At 41.5% G+C, this 19,238-nt stretch overlaps 1 protein-coding gene across 2 annotated transcripts; it reads left to right on the top strand.

Annotated features, from left to right (window-relative positions):
• Positions 1-4,353: 4,353 nt before the first annotated feature.
• LOC128739396 (probable phosphorylase b kinase regulatory subunit beta) lies at positions 4,354-17,789 on the top strand. Of its 2 annotated transcripts, XM_053834879.1 has the most exons (10): positions 4,354-4,478; positions 4,559-4,677; positions 4,850-4,985; positions 5,046-5,947; positions 6,003-6,214; positions 6,566-6,580; positions 15,435-15,539; positions 15,618-15,743; positions 15,814-16,880; positions 16,954-17,789. In XM_053834879.1, exons 1-10 carry the CDS (start codon positions 4,453-4,455, stop codon positions 17,468-17,470), a joined length of 3,225 nt encoding a protein of 1,074 aa, XP_053690854.1. In that variant the 5' UTR covers positions 4,354-4,452; the 3' UTR covers positions 17,471-17,789. The 2 variants fall into 2 exon arrangements, with proteins under 2 accessions (XP_053690854.1, XP_053690855.1); XM_053834880.1 differs by lacking the exon at positions 6,566-6,580.
• The last annotated feature ends 1,449 nt before the right edge of the window (positions 17,790-19,238 follow it).

Genomic DNA, 19,238 nt, shown 5'->3' with positions numbered 1-19,238 from the left:
TTCACAGCACAAAGAACGACTCGGTTATGAACGAACATTGACAGCTGAGCAGCTGTTTTGGTTCTGTTTTGCGTATCAAAAGTGTAGCATAAACAGCTGAAATTAGGGTTGCTCGAAACAGAAAATCTTTCAATTGAGCTGATATTAATCAATAAATAGCTTTAAGCACGGCTTCAAGCAATATTATGAATTCACTAACTGTATGCACATCGCAGATGTACAAAATTTCATGGAATTCGGAAATCATACGGCGCAAACTTGCTTATAGCGAATTTGTTTATTCAATCCGGGTTGGAACTGGATGAATTTTTTGTGTTCATTTGCTCCTATCTGAAAGATAAAATTATTCATCCCGTTCCAACCCGGATTGAATAAACAAATTCGCTATTAGTTTGCTTATTGATGGTACATAACTGCTGGTTCGGCAAAACAGGGTAATTAAATCACAAAATCTCCACTGCCGACTGGACATGGCTTTCACCTAACGCCAGGACAGATTCTCATCAACAGCCCGATTGTCGTTGGTTAAGCTGCGTTGCCACCCAAGTAACATTTTTGTTGTATAATCGTTTCTTGTTCCACGGGAATTAGCTGTACAATAGTTTAATAAGCTATTATACAAATGTTACCTGGGCATGAACATCTGGGTTATCTACATGGTCTTTACGGATTCCAGCCGCGAGTGCTTCTCTGCAGATCTCATTCTTTTATTAAATATCCACTTTTCAGGCCACCAGGCATGAATGGTATATTGCAAGCAACGATACCTACGCATTATGCGGGACTGTCCCGGATTTGCAAGGCTTGTCCCAGATTACTAAGCGTCCCGAAAAATGTCCCACATTGATTAATTTTTTAATGGAAATAGTTTCTAAGGATAAAGTACAGGAAATTATGTTAATACATTGCATGAAAAAAATTTACTGCTGATACCGCTCGTCAGCCGGTGCACACCCTCCCCGGTTACGGCCTCGGCCAGCCGGCACCTCATATGACCAATGTCGTTGGTGACTGTTCTCTTCATCTTCAGCTTTCGCTTCATAATCCCCCAGTATTTCAATACTGGACAATTTGGTGCACTCAGCTCTTTTGAGATGAACTGATCCCTTGTCCATTGTAGCATGCATGCCGAAACAGCGGCTGGTTATCATGGGACTTAATGAAGGCCAAAATCTGTCTGATGTGGCACCTAGCCTTGTGTATCTCCGAATTCTTATCCGTCACAATATACTGGTTTTCACACAGTTGCCAATGAAACTGATCTTGCGCCAAGCAGGCTTGGCATACACATTTCGCTTTGATTTTGCTCTTTTGATTAGTGCTCTTCAGCCAAGCAAAATTTGAAAAAGTGGTGTATGGGGCATTTGTAGAACTAGTAATTATCTATAATATTGCTGAAGAAAGTGAAGTTTTATCTTTAGTATTTACGGCGCTGAAGGGTAGCAATGTCGTTGGTAGCAAAAAGAGCGCTCTTTTTGCTACCAAGAGGGTAGCAGCCTTATAGCGCCATAAATACAAAATGCACAGTAATGCTTACTTCAGCAATATTGTAGATAATAACAAATTCTACAAACGCCCCATACATCACTTTTTCAAATTTTGCTTGGCTGAGTTGCAGTAATCAAAAGAGCAAAATCGAAGCGAAAAGTGTATGCCAAGCCTGGCGCCAAGTCATGACCTTTTAACACGAACCCATCCCTAAAACCAATCTTGAATCTGCTACAAATCCTACCGGCTACCACCAGCCAGAGCATGAAAGATTTAAACCCTGAGTTTGGCTGAAATCGGCCCTCTTTGAAGCTTATTTATCGTCGAGTTAGACACATGCATCGCGTTTCGTCACCACCCGGCCGCACAGCCCACGAGACTGGATTCTAGCCTTTGTTTATTGTTTGAGACTTCTGTTGGGCTGCCCACCCAAGTAACATTTTTATTGTATAATAGCTTAATAAACTATCGTACAGCTAGTTCCCGTGGCAAAAGTGCTTGATAACCTATTATACAACAAAAATGTTACTTGGGCACTTGTAACCATTCCAAGACGGATTCGCCGTACAGTACAGCGGTCAGTATTTAGCTTTTTATTCGCAAAAGTATTGTGCTTTGCAGCTGTACCTGGATTAATCCAGATTATTTTCTCTAATGACAATGTATATGACAAAACAAAACAGCAACATTGCAATTGTCAGTCTTTCTCTTTCTTACTCACAGCGTTCGCATTGTCGCACTTTTTGTGCCAGTCGCACTTTTAGACTGCGGTGTCCAGTAAGGTGCAAAATGCATGGGGTACAATCCGTGATGCTGAGATCAGTCTTGACTTTCCGAATGACCCTCAACCGCAGTTGACGATCAAGAGTTGAACTCCAACGTCGGGCCTGCGCCTTACAGACAGTCCTGAGTGTTTCCTTGCATACCTCAATTACTCACACCACACCTGTTTTAGGATAATCCGTCAGTCCCGCCATCAGCCGACGCTGATAGATTCTGCAGGTGACCGCAAACTATTACTTTCATTTCTCCTCCTGCACGATGAATATCTCGCAACAACGTTACCTTCAAACTGTTTTTGCTACATTACTGTAGCAAATAAACCACAGTTTTTGCTACATTGACTGTGAGACCTGCTGCCTGATAGCTTTCGAAGAGATCGTCTAACTGGCCATTCGGCGTTGTGCGAGTAAGACAATATTGTCGGCTAGGTCGACGTTATATAGCAGATCTATCATCATTAGAGGATTCCAAGGCAATAGCCAATTAGGTATATTCTAGTATCTCATGCAATCTCATGCGGTGATAAGATGTCGATGTCTCATACCACTAGTAACTCCTATGGAGTCAGACAAAACGCCACTGTGCAACACCTTCCACGAGAACGCCGCGTAATGAGCAGCCTCGATGAGATGAGCTAGCTTATCTGGAATTCTCTGTGTCAGGAACTCCTTTATTCCTAAGTGCGCCTCAGATGTTGTCGTGTTGGAATCGGTCAAACGCTTTTTCAAAGTCAACGAACATTAGTGGAAGAGAGTCCCGGAATTCGTTGATCTACTTTAATATAATTTGGAGCGTTATGATATGGTCTACACATGATTGATCAGCGCAAAATCCAGCTTGCTGCTGCCATAACGTCGATCTTCTCCTGGATTCGATAGAGGATTACCTCACAGTGTACTTTAACTGTATTACTCTTATACAGAGCAACGTGATGCTACGCCAGTTACCACATTCAGTTAGGTCGCTGTTTTTGGGGACTTTGGGCAATATGTCTTGCATACAGTCCATAAATTGCGGTTTCCCATATATCAGCTGATGATGCGTCATCTGGACTGGCAAAGATGGGTCAGCTTTGAGTTCCTCGGCTGAAGTGCAGCCTATCCCTAGTGCGCTGTTGGATATCATACTTTTGACTATTGCTTGAATTTCGTTCAGTGATGGCTGGTTTTGCTCGTCTTTGACATATTTGAAACTCGAAGGAGTTGCTCAAAAGGCTTACTCCATCGCTTAAGCTGTTCTGGATTCTGAACGGTTGTTGGTCAGTAACTGACCAGCTCTGAAGCTGAGAGCGATGTCGCGTCGCGTCGCAGTCGCGTTTACTCTGGCGGTACCCTTAGCCGCTTTAGATCACGCTCGCTCAATGCCGACTTTTGCCTTCCTCAGCTCGTTGATCGTCCTCCAAGTTTGATCCGAAATCCACTCCTTCCGCCGAATGCAGAATGTTTCGTCAACTACTTGATGAAGGCATATACTTGATGCCAGTCCGTCTTGCGACAGTTTCGCCAGGCGGAGGATCGAAATTCTAGTTATTTGTTAAAGGCTCTTTTCATCTCAGGATTTTCTAATCGACGGACGTCGTAACGAAACCCAACTTTCACCTTCCGTCGTTGGACACGTGCTCAAGCGTCTCTCAGCGATAATAAGCTGGTGATCAGAAAAGCTCCTGAAAAATGCTCAACTGGGACATGATGTGTCGTTGTTATTGCCACCGTTCATTCATTATATTCATGACTTGTTCGTTTTGCCCTTGCACGTATATAATGTATGTATTATAAAATAGGAACCGGCAAGCAAATTTTGACCAAGCAGGTAGGTGAATTTAAGTTCAGCCAACCTTTTCGCCTATGAAAATAGTGAGAAAATTTGTCGATTAAAAATAAACGGCGAGTCCAATCCAACCGTTCGGTTCGCCTGAAACGAAGTGGCAACACTTTTTGGTACCCCTGCGGCTGAATTTGATGAGGTGTGATGGCTTTGTTTACATCGTTAGTGCGAGCCGGATTCCGCTAAGAGCGCGCTACTCGGATGTGCATGACATTGAAACGTCAACTGTGTCATTCAAAAAGATATTTTCCTCACTTTGAACTCCGTTGAAAAAGATCGGAGTAGTTTTTCGAAAAATTTCCGTCTAAAACAGACCAGATTGATCTCCTACCTACGAAAAATTAGATACTCATAATTATGGCGACCTTGGAGCGGTTGATTCCGTAAGTATTCACTTGATTTCGAAAAGATATTCAACAATTGAAATGGGCGAATTTTTCGGTTTATTTTTTTTCCTCTGCAGGAGTTCGGTCCCGTCGGTCGCTCGGCAACCTAGTTTGGACGATATGAACCTAGACCAGTTCCTTAAGATTTCCAACTACGAGGACACAGTAAAACAGCTCGATATTTACTACGGAATTGGTGAGTTCAACCTCCAATTATTGGTTTGGTTTTTCGATTTCACTTTCATTTCGAATGTTGATTAGTTCGTCCTTGACTGATTGTCGGTGATATTTATATATTTCCTATAATCTTTTTTACGCTCTCTCTCGTTTGTCTGCGGCCTTTTTTTCTCTGTTTTGATCTCGCTCAGTGAAGAGACAACTGTTGCAATTTCAAAGTCCAATCACCGGACTCTTTCCAGTGCTGAGCACCGATCGCGATGTGGGAAGTATTCGGGATAGTGTATACTGTGCGGCAGCAATCTGGAGCCTCTATCAAGCCTACCGGTAAGGCCCTCAGGATTTTGGCATTGAAATGGTTGGTAAATTTTTATTTTTGACTTGCAGACGTATTGATGATGATCGTGGTAAATCGTACGAACTGGGTCAGTCGGCAGTCAAGTGCATGCGCGGTGTTTTGGAGTGTTGGATTAAGCAAGCCCATCGCGTGGAAAAGTTCAAATCACGCCAATGTGCCGTTAATGCACTGCATTGCAAATTTCATCTTAACACCGGAGAGGAAATCTACTCGGACGATAAATACAACCATTTGCAGATCGATGTAGTTTCGATCTACCTCATATTTTTGGTTCAGATGATATCCTCAGGGCTGCAGATCATTTACACACAAGATGAGGTTGCATTCGTCCAGAATTTGGTGTATTACGTCGAGCGAGCCTATCGAACGCCCGACTACGGTATGTGGGAACGTGGATCTAAATACAACGATGGAACCCCGGAAATACACGCTTCCTCGATTGGAATGGCCAAATCGGCGCTGGAAGCTATCAACGGCTGCAATCTGTTCGGTGAAAAAGGAGCTTCCTGGAGCGTTGTCTACGTTGACATCGATGCGCACAATCGCAATCGCAGCATTTTCGAAACCATGCTACCTCGCGAATCCAGCTCGAAGGGAGTTGATGCTTCGCTGATACCGACGCTGTCCTTTCCGGCGTTTGCTTCTCACGAGGAAAGGCTGGTTGATTTGACTAAAAACAATGTGGTGGCACGGTTGAAGGGAAAGAAGGGCTTTAAGCGGTTTAGTCGGGATGGTTATCTGTCACGGTTGGAGGATAAAACTAGACGATACTATCACAAGGGGGAGATCAAGGATTTTGATGGATATGAATGTGAATGGCCAATGTTCTACACGTATATGATTATTGATGGCGTTTTCAAGAACAATTTGGAACAAATCGAGGAGTATCAAATGGAATTAAGGAAGTGCATGCACTCGGATCAGAATGGAGGTTCGTAAATCTGTCCTATTTGCCATGTTTCAAATGTTGAAATTGATTTGTTTAGATCCTGTCGTTTCGATGTGTTACGCCCCGGACGGCGACGGCATGTACACTCGTGCATCATCTCAGGCATTGTTCCTCTGGGGCCAGTCAGTTTTTATAATTGCCCAACTACTGACGGCTGGTTTGCTACACATCAATGAGCTGGACCCCATTCGTCGCTATTTGCCGTCCTACAATCGACCCCGTAAAGGTGGCCGCTATTCTGCTTTTCAGGTAAGTGTCTTTTGTTACCTTTAATAAGTTGTTTAGGATTATTCACTGGTTCAAACATCCATCCCATAATTGGAAATAAGGAACATTTTTAAAAAGGTTTTTACTTGGGAGTGCCAATGTTTAATACTGCTACTTTAGTTCTGTGGAAGCGGAAGGTGATAAGATTAACGCAATTTTTATTCTTTTTCTCACTTGAACATACATGCTGCCTTACTCGAACAAAAAATAACGCACGCGGTTTTTCGGCAAATGTAAATGAACTTTCCTCCCATCATTCGATCACACGCTCTCTTCTACCCTGTAACATCACCAAAACCAAACAAAACCACCATACCAAATATAACCTCACAGGCTAAGCCGGGAATTGTAAGTAAAACGAGCTGGTTCGGTTCGACCGATTCCGTTTCTCTTTTTGTTTTCTTGTTCTGTTAAGTTCTAGTAGTAGTTTAGAGAGAACAATCGACCACTCTGCGGATGAGCTCTCCTCTCTTCGGTTGTTAAGTTACTTTACTTTTTTTTAATATTTGATCTTGTTTTTTTTAATAACCACCTCTAGCTTATGACCATCTAATTGAAACTTTCTTCATCTGCTCCGAATTCGGTTTTATGTTTTCTGTTTCGTGTCAACTAATCCGTACCTAATTGGTTTCAAAATTAGCCATCCTTTAGTTTGTTAGTTTTTTTAGTCAGTTTGTTAGAATAGAAGTGCGACATACATCTACTCCATTTTAGATTGAGCAACAGAGCATCAACGGTGAAGCAAACGAAACTCGATGAGTTGTTGAAGGACCAATTAAGCATTGGCAAAAAGTTGACTTCAATAACTAAGTAATTTTCACACTTTTAAATGTGAAAGGGGAATATTTGCATTGGGACTCGTACTGCGCAGTTCATTTTTAAATTGGATAAATGAATCTCGTGCTAAACTAGAATTATTTTTAAAAACTACATTTTCGCTATTATACCAAAAGGCAGCAAGCTGTGTTTATTATGAAAGGCTAATATTTAACAATTATGATAAACCTTCCTTCTTTGAACCAAGATTCATTCCACCTTCGCTTTCTAAGGTGCTGGACCTTCATGGACCACTAGGGAGGATCTGTAAAATTTTAACACTAACAATTGTACAATAAGCAGTAAACAATTTGATGACTTAAAGCGGAACTGAAAGCTACTCTTTATTCAGTTCCAATCTTCATAGGATAAAACGAATCACCAGTCATTGTAATCAGAACTTGCCAAAAAGCAACAAAAAGATCGTACGATTAAAATTATGGAGCAAAACAGAAACATCATTGTTACTTTACTTTTTACTTGGTTACTGAATAAGCACAACTGGATAAGCCGCAGGAGCTTCTACACGTAAAGTCAGAGTTTGGATAAGCGTCCTAGCTTAGAACTCGGCGCGACTATTCTCCCAAAGGAGCGGCGTAGGAGAAGATCTCTAGCCCATGCGAGTATACTACCAAAACGTGCGCGGATTACATGTGAAAAATCGAACAGAAACATCTTTTTCTTGATTTAGTCTTGTCTAACGAAACCACAACGTTGGCCCCCACTTTTCGAAAGATATTGAGCCTGTAGACTAGTTATCTTTGAAAATCTTTTCTAGAATGATACTACACTGGGTTGAAGTTGATTAGTATTGACGATGTTTTTTTCTGTTTTACTTGTCTTTGACTCTGTCGCGGTCCAACATAAGTCATTTTTTATTAAAGTTGGAGGAGCGCTGGGTGAGGAAGACTGGTAGACTGAATGATATTGCGAAACTTCGATGTTATATAGCGTAGTTCAATGCTCCAACCACAATGCAGTCGATAATAGTCTATCTTCTCAGTGGTAGAAGCAATAAGAGCAACCATATAAAAATAATTACCGTAGGCAAGTGGTTAGACCGTGGTTAGGCGTACGAATGGTTAGACCGGAATGATCGAAAACTGGATGTGAGATTATCTAATTATCTATTATCTAGGGTCGTGTACTGATAGTTTAATTGTCAAAACACTTGGGCGCAAACCGAGAGAGTGTGGGTTAGAGTCGCACTTAGTAATTGAACTACGCTATATATTTCTGGCGCCACATCGAAGTTTCGTATTACTATCCAGTCTACCAATCTTTCTCACCAAACACTCCTCCACCTTTAATAAAATAAAATCGTTGTAAATAGTAAAATATTTGTCGAATACTTTCAACAGGTGATCTTGAATCATGACTGAATTTGTGCTTAACGCTTATCGTTCACAAAAATTGGCTATGCAGACTGAGGCTCTACAAATATACTGCCGAAATCGTTCTAGTTTTAGTCAAACAGTAGTTTAACCCTCTCTGTACAATTGTGCCTGTGTTTGTTTTTTCATCCGCCGTGATAGCAGGACGCACTGTTGTTGGCTGCGGCCATCCCGTCGCAGTCAAGTTATCCTATCCAAATAAATTTTAATACAAAAGTTCAAAATAATAGGCAAAGTGGTCAAAATTTCCAAAAAAACAATAACTAACAGCCATCCGATTTCTGTGTGCTGGTGAAGTGAACAGTACCTCCAAAATCCTTTTTCAAGCAAGATCGAAATTACCCACTGGCGATTCACATTCTGTTTCTAACCTTTCGCCATTCGATCAGCATCCCTCAGAACAACCTCTTAAATTTTCGTTATATTCATTGTTACTATCAAAATGTAAGCGGGGTAAACGCAAACTCGTGTTCACTGATGGTAACAGGACAAGTATCATGAGCGATGCTCAAGCTGTGGGGCCACCAACACATGAAGAGGTTAACAAGACTAATTGCCTTGGGCTGAAAAATGCCACGGCTGGACTACCCAGAGCGGAGAGCGACCGACTGCACGAAACAATCCTATACGTTGCTCCACTTTGTTTATAAAGTGTTTGTGTCAGTTACTGGCTTACTGGCTATACAAGTACCGTGTGTGATAATTTGCGGACTCCTCATCGGCCTCCCAGTTGGCCTCGAGGCATGATGGTAACCCAGTAATAAGCCAGTCGTCATATGTTCGAATCCCGACTGGGAGAGACTGTTAGAGTTACTGTTACTGGGAGAGACTGTTAGGATCGTAGCAACTAGCCCTGCAATTGTCCTACATTCTAACAGCTGGTTGCGAAGTCTGACGTATAAAAAACAGAAGCTTCGATAACGGAATGTAGCACCTAGGCTTTACTTTTTTGCAGCTGTTTGTTGACTTTAAGACGACGTTCGAGGCAATCAAACGAAATGAGCTGTGGTATGTAATACTAGAATATGATCTTCCAACGATATTAGTTACAGACACACGGCCGGAGCTGACGAAAATTTTCGAAAAGTCGATTTTTTGTTTTAGACTTCGATTTTATAGACTTTTGATATTAATTCTATGAGGATCCGGCACGGGAAGCGCACGTAAGTGTTCCAGTGCCCCATGAAAGAAACTCGACACGGTAAAATGCCGCTTCTGTAAAAACACTTTTTTCTATTTTGTTTTAAAGTTTTATAATGGTAGTTTTCTACAATCAACTTTCTTTTTTACCTTTAATTTCGGCTAAGGCATCTCGAGTCTTTGGTTTTGTGAAGTTCTGTAAACAGTATCTTTTACCGAAAGGAAAATTTCTGAAACAAATTTTCTGAATGTGTATCGTATTCAAGCGCAGAAAATAGTAGAAGCTCATTCAGATATTTTCGTTGGATATGGAAAATTTTCTGGACCAGTCTCACTTGAGTTTGACAGCAACGTGCAGCCATCAATTCAACCTCCACGCCGAGTTCCAATTGCGTTGAGAGACAATTGAAAGGAGCTTGCCAAGTTGGAGAAAGATGGCGTTATCGTCAAGGAAACCGCTCATACAGATTTGGTGAGTAATATAGTACAGCGAGACTCAGAAACATCCGGTGTCAGAATTTGTTTGGATCCGGTTCCTCTCAACAAGTCACTCAAGAGACTAAATTTGCAATTCATCACTTTAGATGAAATATTACCAGAACTTGGCAAGGCCAAAATCTTCTCAACAGTCGACGCTAAAAAGGGTGTTTGGCACGTAGAACTTGACGAGTCTAGCAGTAAACTTACAACTTTCTGGACCCCGTTTGGTCGCTACCGGTGGACTCCACTAGACGACTACCTTTCGGTATTGTTCCGGCTCCAGAGATATTCCAAATGAAATTGTAAGAGATAACTCAAGGTCTTCAAGGAGTAGAATGCATAGCAGACGATCTTTTAGTATATGGGACAGGCGATAACTTGGAAAAAGCCTTAGCTGAACATAATCATTGTTTGGAGAATCTCCTAATACGCTTGGTAAAACATAACGTCAAATTGAATCGCTCCAAGCTACGACTGTGCCATACGTCTGTAAAATTCTATGGACATATGCTGACTAATACAGGTTTACAGGCTGATGAAAGTAAAACAGCAACAATACGAAAATACCTGACTCCGACTAACCGCCAGGAAGTGCATCGTTTCGTTGGCATGGTAAATTATTTAAGCCGTTTCATTCAAAACCTAAGTGCCAACCTTACTAATCTTCGCAAATTAATCTCCGAGTCGGTACCATGGCAGTGGTCCTCTATAGAAGAAGAGGACTTGAACCGAGTAAAGTCATTAGTGGCCGATATACGTTCTTTACGGTACTATAACATACATGAACCGTTGACCAGCGAATGCGATGCTAGTTGCTTTGACCTGGGCGTCGCAGTCTATCAGCCAGAGGTGTCATTGGCTACGCATCTCGAACGCTAACACCAACTGAGCGTAATTATGCTCAAATTGAGAAAGAGCTTCTACCCAGTAAATCATTTGGTTTGTATATCTCGATTGCAACTGAGAAATACGACACCATATCTGAACGAAAAAGTTATATCTCACGCCAGATTAGAACATATAAGTACCAAAGTGGAGGCAACATACGCGCGAAAATTTTGACAATTTGTAATTCTATCTTGCATTTTATACAGCGGTTTTCATAACATAACACGCAACTTAATACTCCTGAATATATTATTAAGATATAACTAAATATTGCAATCATCTATACTGCTTTATAATTCACAGTCATGACATGAGTTTAATATGAGGACACGCACGACTGCAAAACAAATTATTGTTCACTTTGTTTTGATATACTCTAATAATTATACAATTCCTATGTAAAATTGACAAGAAAACGATTTAATACGAACATTCTATTACGATCTTGTGTTATCTGGGTAGCGATTCTTCTCGCATGCGTACGCTTTGATCAACTTATCGTCGGAAACCCTAAAACGATTATCAAAACTGATCATAAGCCACTCGTAAATTTGTTTCAAACGTCTCTTCTGTCAGTACTGCGCCGTTTACAACATATGCGGATAAACTGATAATTGAATTTGTTACTGGAAAGGAAAACGTTGTTGCAGACGCTTTGTCCCGAGCTCCTACCAACGCGAAACAAAATGATCAATTCAACAAGCTAAATGTTTGCAAAGTAATGATGGAAGTGGAAAAGCTAAAAGTATGACGTTTTTTGGCCGTCTCGGATAGTCGCTTGAAGGATATAATGGCTGAAACTGAAAAAGATCAAAAGATCAAAAAGATCAAGCAGCTGCTAATTAAAGTACTTTAAAACTCGCTAGAGTCAATTTATTTTGGCCAGGAATGTCGTCGCATATCAAAGACGTCGTCAAACAATGTACCATTTGCGCCAAATATGCTCCATCGCAATGCAATCCTCCGCTCGTGAGTCATACTATCCCACTTCTGACACCAGGTTTTGTTCTCAATATCAATAACACAGACACTATTTAGTTAGGATAACTTTATTAACTACGTGTTAACAGTCTGAATGAGTTCGAAAACAGAGTCTGAATGATGATGAGAAACTGCCACGAGAAACTACAAGAGTGGCAACCTTATAGTGATAGAAAACTACACTCTAAATAAGCAGTACTGAAATAATGCAACAGACGCATTGATTTTTATCCCAATCCTACTAGCTTTGACTGTAGTTTTTTGGAGGCTTTTTTTAGTAAAATACGAAACCTGAAATTAAATAAAAGAAAACTTTTTCCAAATTAAATTCTACTATTTTTATTTATTCGCGACAGATACGTATTTCGCCTACGACTTGCAGGCTTCATCAGTGTCTGTTTTCGAACTTCGAAACGCACTTCGTAGGCGAAATACGTATCTGTCGCGAATAAATGAAAATAGTAGAATTTAATTTGGAAAAAGTTTTCTGTTGTTTAATTTCAGACCGCTAAACTACATCCTTAGTCAAGGTCATCTGCGAAGGCCAACTCCTAGTTGGCTACTATTGCTGAAGATCATTCCTCTCAATTCGATGCCCAATCGCCCACTTGAATAGCGATGTTAAATAACATACAAGACAGTCTATCCCCTTGTCGCAATCCTCTGCGCGATTCGAAAGGAGTGCTCCCGAAATACGCACATAACGCTTGCACATCATTTGCTACAGGATATTTTTGATCAGCCGCGACAGTTTATCCGCAGAACTCGTGTATTATCTGCCACAGCTGTTCGCGCTCGGTAGTATCGCATACTGCCCTGAAATTTACGAAAGTATAATACATCGGCACGCTGTATTCCCCACTTTTCTGGAAGATTCTGGAGTATGAAAATTGAATTCGTAACAGCACGGGTTTCACTCCCGGCTCCCAAGTTCCGCCAAAATGCGGACTACGAGTCATCTAGGTGTCATTGATATTGCTCGTTTCGAAACAATTCAGCCAGACTTTACATTTCGGTATTCGTTCCTTCAAAGCTTGTAGCATTGTTGGAATGTAGTTTTGATGGCTTACAAACTGTTAAAGTAGCCAGATCCGATACCGTATCTGAGTGCAGGACTTGAGACGACCATACTGTTCGCTAAGCACCTGAAAATTTTTGGAATTTTCGAACAAACGTAGCTAGAAGGCACTGTTAACTATTTAAATAGTCTGAGAACCCAATTTCATATCTGTAAATCATTGCAAATTCTGCAAACTGTTGTAGTCGGACGATCTGCTAAGATACCTGGGATTTCGGTGACAACCAGCCCACTGGCAGACAAGTTGATGATGTGTATAGATAGACGATATATATATTGAGTGGATCATGGGATTCCTCTAACCTAGCTAGATAAACTCTGAATCTCTTGACAGATTTGCCCTCTTCTGTTTCAAGTCTTGGTCTCGATCTCTATTCTCACAGTCACTTCACCTCACCTAACGCTATCCCACATTATAACCCAATTCAAATTTTATAGTCTTTTAAGCGATTAGAGTTACTACCTTACCTAGGAATCGCAAATTGTGCTCTCAAAAAAAAATGAACTATGAAAATAAGACTTAACTGATCGACCGATCGTTTTGCGCTAAACGTAGAGCTTCTCAGTTTAAAGCTTTCGAGAATGACTCCGAAGTTCCGCAGGGAAGTAATCTAGGCCAACTGAGAGGCCGATAGATACTAAACAGTTTATTGCTTATACAGTAGCGTTCTGCTACCAGGACAATATTTCAAGTGGAAAGCGCGGAAAATAAACCAACTGAATGAAATTTGTAAATTATTATAACAATTACAGGAACTAGAACAATGCATGCAGCAATCGAAGCATTGTACTTCTTTTATTAGGCTATATTTTATTTCCGCCACCGACGTCGAGCGCTTTTGTGGTAAAACTTAAACCGAGTTTCTTCTTTTCTCTATTCAATCGCTTAACGTCACACTTTTCTGCATCGTACATTTCAGCGTACAAAAATAGGAAGTGTAAGTACTGCTTTTTTAAATTTCTGAACAATCATATGGATGTCGTTGTAGATTGTAGATACCTAATTAATTAGTTAAAATTATTATTTTCTTATGATTATCAAACCCCTCCCTCAGCTGTTCACAACTGTTGCTGAATTATGTAGCTTCCTGTTTGTAGGTTTTCTTTTCGCCCACGAGAGTGGGTTTCTTCCTTATTTTTTGGCACCCTTTAAATATTCTAAGTTCTATTCTAAATATTCAAATCAAAATTTTCTATCTCTATCTCTTTCTCTTTATTCCACAAACCAATTTGCATTCTGCCTGGACGCGTACGTGTGACTGTTTCTTGTGTCATGAATATATACAAAAAAAAAACTTCCGAACGGGTAATATCTGCTAAAAATGGAATGAAACATGCACTGTTGTCCGCACGCACGTTTTCACACTCTAACGTAACGTAAACGTATACCGGTACGGTGATGATGATGATGATGATGATAAAGGCACTGGCAGTAATGCACCGTCCACTGTCACTGCCCAAGGTGGTCGAACTCGAGCCCGTCACGGACGACAGTAGGGATACGGACATCGAACAGGATCAGCAGTCCGTGACGTCCGAAATGCTGGAGAAGCGCGTAAATAGATTTTTCCTCCGGCCAATGATAGTATCGTAGCGGTTTTTTTTCTAGTCTTTTTTTTCCGTAGGAGAATTAGTAGATTGATTGATATTTTTGTGGTAATTTTAATCTTGTACATATTTTGTTAGCGTTCCAAGTTTTTTTTTGTTCAAGTTCAAGTTTGGTATTGTTTATGTATTCTAATAATATCGTTCGTTTTTATCAATGCACTGCCATCTGGCTTGCACAGTTGCTACTAAAACAGTCTCCGAACGGGGTTTTATATTTCCAGATACTAGGGCCTACAATCTGTACTGGGTGTTGTCTACACCCTACAGAGGCAATGCGCAAAGTAAAAAAAATTTTTGAATAATTTTGGAATCAATTTTGGTAATATATAAATAGCAAAACTATGGTTGAAAAGTTGGGATTCTCTATAGGATGCATGATTTAGTTCAACGAATTTGTTTTTGTTTTATTAGAAATATAGTTTTTTAAACTAATAAGTTTAATCAAACTGCCATTTTGTTAAAAAAAACTTATCGATCATAAGTTTTAAACTTAACTGTTTGAATTTTGTGTAGCTCAAGATTATCTAACGTAGCAGAGATTATAACAATTTAATTTTGCCTAATTGGCTTGTACATGTCATACACTGTATAATATCATTCCAACATAACAAATGTGCTTTGTTAATATCTACTATAGAAGTTTTACTTCGTTTAACCAATGCCTAGGCTAGTCTAACAACTCAAGCGATGTTGAATGGTTTTTATTTTGTAAATACTTCCGGTAACTGTACTGTTGCACCAATGCTGGACACTCTGCACCGACACTCGTATTCAATTGCAAGTTTTTTTTCTGACCCCTTTATCCAATGATCGCTAGGGTACTGCCACCGATCTAGTGGTGCAAATCGTGCTGATCACGGAATCGATGCGCCTCCAAGCTATGATGGCCACCTATGGTATTCAAACGCAAACTCCTCACGAGGTAAGTCCACCTCATTTTTGCAGTCCAAAACCAAATGATTTTGTTCTTCTAACAATGTCGCTTCAAAACAACGTTTAGGTTGAACCGGTTCAAATTTGGTCTTCAACGCAACTAATCAACGTCTACCAGCAGTTAGGTGTGAACGAAAAAATCGGTCTCACCGGACGACCTCCCCGTCCAGTTGGTTCCTTAGGTACCAGTAAGGTAATGTCCTCTTCAGTCCCAAACTTTAAAGTTCAAAAAAACCAAACTAAGATATCGTTCACTTGTTCAGGTGTACCGAATTTGCGGTATGACAGTGCTTTGTTATCCGCTTATTTTTGAGGTATCCGATTTCTACCTTTACCGTGACATGGCCTTGCTAATTGACGATATCAAAACTGAACTCCAATTTGTCGGAAAATATTGGCGCCTGTCCGGCCGGCCTACCGTGTGCTTGCTGATTCGCGAGGAGCACATGCGCGATCCGCAGTTCAAGGAAATGATCGATCTGCTGGCGATGTTGAAGAAAGGTTACTGCGACGGAATGAAGGTCCGCATCGGTCGGCTGCAGAATTTGATCTCCAGCTCCTGTATCGAACATCTGGATTTTATGTCCCCGTCAGATTTGCCCGATGCTGTCGAATCATCGTTCGCTCAGCTTCATCACGATTACATTGGCTATCAAAGTTTGACGGACGTTCCCCGTGCGCAGTCCTATCGGGAGCGCAAAATCAGCGCCGCTGAATATCAGACCCGATCCACTCCGGACATCATCGATGGACTCCGAAATACGGAGTCCATATTTTTACAGTGTCAATTGTTGGGTATTTTGCTTCACCGTGAAGGCGCACATTATGAAATATCCGGCGAGTCAGTTCACAACAGGTTGACCGAGTTGTATTACAGAGCCGGAACTCTAAGATATTGGCGTGCCGTACGATATTGCAGCTCTCTGCTGCGCCATATTGTTGACTCCATTTCGCCCTTCATCACAACGGTGCTGGTCAACGGGAAGCAGATCACGGTCGGGGTGATCGGACAGCGGGAAACCGTTTTCGACAAACCGATGACCCCGTCTGAGATTCAAAATGTCATGTACTCTACCGTTCAACCGTATGATGTTATTCACGCTGTACTGCAGCAAGAAGTGGTGCTCTACATTGGCCGACTGATTGCCACAAATCCTGATATTTTCAAAGGTATTCTTAAAATTCGAGTCGGTTGGGTGCTGGAAGCTATGCGACTCTATCTGAACATGACCGGGGACGAAGGAGCTGACATTGAAAATCTCTCACCGTTTCACATTCGCAAACTGCTCCAAAGGGTGCTTTCCGTAAGCGAATATACCACAGAAGATCCGTAAGCTAGTTCAATTTCCTTCTTTTGAACTTGTAAAAACTAATCCCGTGTTTTTTTTTTATTATCAAATCAGCTTCAGTGCCCTCCAAAGACGCCAACTGGAGGGCTGTCTGTTCCGAGTGCCACCAACCTTCTACAACCACGTGTGGGACGTTCTGGAGCGTACGCCGCTGGGCATCACGGTGCAGGGTCACAGCCTGCCGGCAACCACGACCCTATCGAACAAAAGTCGCAGCGAATTTTCCTTCGCACTGCAGGTGGAAGAAATGCTAAACAAAATCAACCAACCCGAGCGGCGCCAGATTGCTGTGGAACTGCTCTGCATTGTCGCTACGATTTTGCGCCGCAATCCGGAGCTGCGCTTCAATCAGGTGCTGGATCTGGACTTCCTGCTAGAGGATTCCTTTAACATGTACTGCAAAGATCACGGCCTGCCGACGACGAAGGACATTTCGCCGCTGTTTTCTCTATCGCAAACACAAACCACCGGTTATTTGGCTCGTGCCGCGGTCAATAGCGTCCTGCAGCGGTGTGCCCTCAGCACCGAGGATTTCGCCGAAGACGTCGAAGATCACTGCCGGGTGCAGTAAAATAATAAAAAAAAAAACAGTTGCGCAACGCTTCGTTCCTCATGCTCGGTGCTGTCCCGCAAAGCGTTTTGATTAATGATTGCAATAGTTTTCTAATGTAAGCCTTATATCCGCTTCTTTATTTTATGATTATTTTACAACTCTCAGATTGAGTTAAGCATGTTTCGATTGATCTACATCCAAAGAAAGTTTTAAATGTTGACTTGGCCATCTGTATCGTTTTTAAGAAGCTTTTGAAGCATTATGTTAAGTGAAATTTATACTCTACACACGCAAGTAATCAGCGACCAGAAAATGTGTTGCTGGTATTAACAAAATATATGGAAAAATTATAATACTATTTCTTTTATTGTTACTTATTTCTTCTAGCAGTATAAAGTCTTAGGGTGGCTCTTACCGTATCAAGAATTCCTCTCCACTGATACTCGGTCCTGGGCTACTCGTGGTGAATTCGTTGAGCGTCTCGACATCTAACACCCCTTACTAATACACCAGGATTCCTGCTTTTAGAATCCAGAGCCCAGAGGATTTCATAGTACAGGCGATTCCCTTACCGAATTATATGTATCTCGGCGATTCAACTTTTGATTTCTCATACAAGACTCCTGATTCTATAAACAAGGCATTCTATACGAATCCTCTGCAGAATTCCTTCACACGATTCCAATGCGAGGAATCCCAGAGAATCTTTTTTAGTTTGTCCGGGACGGTGGGCCCCTCTATTCCTAGTGTCAATGGATTTCTGACGAGAATGGATTTCACTGCATAGTCGTCCGGCATCTTTGCTATGTGGCCTGCCCATCGTAGTCTCCCGATGGAGAACATTCCCATCGGAATCTCTCCAAGCAGTGCCTGCAGCTTGTAGTGCATACACATACGCCACTCTCCGATTTCCGTTTGTACTCCGTCAAGAATAATCCACAGAACCTTTCGCTCAAATAAGGCAAGTCTCAAATCCATAGAGGACTAAGGGTCTGATTGGCGTTTGGTACATCGTCAGCTTTATGCGGTGGCGAATGCTCCTTAATCGAAGCGTCTTGCAAAAGGAAAATTAGGCTCGATTTCCAGCTTGAATACGTTTTTGAATCTTCTTACTCGTATTACTGTCGGCAGTGACCAGAGGTTCCAAATATACGAATTCATCAACCATTTCCAGTTGCTATATTTGGTTTTCGACGCATCTATCCAACATTCGACAGTCCATCCCCTTACCGTAACCCTCTGCGCGATTCGAAAGGACTCGAGACGTCCAGGAAACGCGCACGTAGCACATTACTGGCTCCGGAGTAGCTTTGATCATCCGCGTCAGTTTGTCCGGAAAACCGTACTGGTGCATTATCTGCCATAGCTGTTCGCGTTCAACTGTATCGTATGCTGCTCTGAAAGCCACGAAAATATGATGCGTAAGCACGGTGTACTCCCGATATTTCTGGAGGATTTGTCGGAGAGTAAAAATTTGATCCGTAGTAGCATGGGCCCCCACAAAGCCCGCCTGATATTGCCCTACAAATTATCGTGCTATTGGGGATAGACGACGCAACCAAATCTGGGAGAGCACCTCATAGACGGCGTTGACCAACGTGATGCCGCGATAATTACAGCCAGTGGCGACTCGTGGGGGTTTAGCTTACCTGTTCAATCAGCGAAAAATACAAATCAATACTATATTTCAAGCATCAAACAAACATACGACGGTTTACTTTACCAGCAAACTCGTCTCTGAATTTTAGCTACAAATCCAAAACTTTTCGTTCAATTTACCTATTGA

This window comes from Sabethes cyaneus, chromosome 3 (genome assembly GCF_943734655.1).
Source record: "Sabethes cyaneus chromosome 3, idSabCyanKW18_F2, whole genome shotgun sequence".
Taxonomy (NCBI): domain Eukaryota; kingdom Metazoa; phylum Arthropoda; class Insecta; order Diptera; family Culicidae; genus Sabethes; species Sabethes cyaneus.
The sequence above is the reverse complement of the archived record's forward strand: the minus strand, read 5'-3'. Positions and strand labels throughout refer to the sequence as shown.

Excerpts from the sequence above, each read along its gene's own strand:
- LOC128739396 (XM_053834879.1), top strand. The coding sequence starts at position 4,453 with ATGGCGACCTTGGAGCGGTTGATTCC. Across the intron at positions 4,479-4,558 it reads ACCTTGGAGCGGTTGATTCC|GAGTTCGGTCCCGTCGGTCG; the intron begins GTAAGTATTCAC and ends TTTCCTCTGCAG. Across the intron at positions 16,881-16,953 it reads GAATATACCACAGAAGATCC|CTTCAGTGCCCTCCAAAGAC; the intron begins GTAAGCTAGTTC and ends TTATCAAATCAG.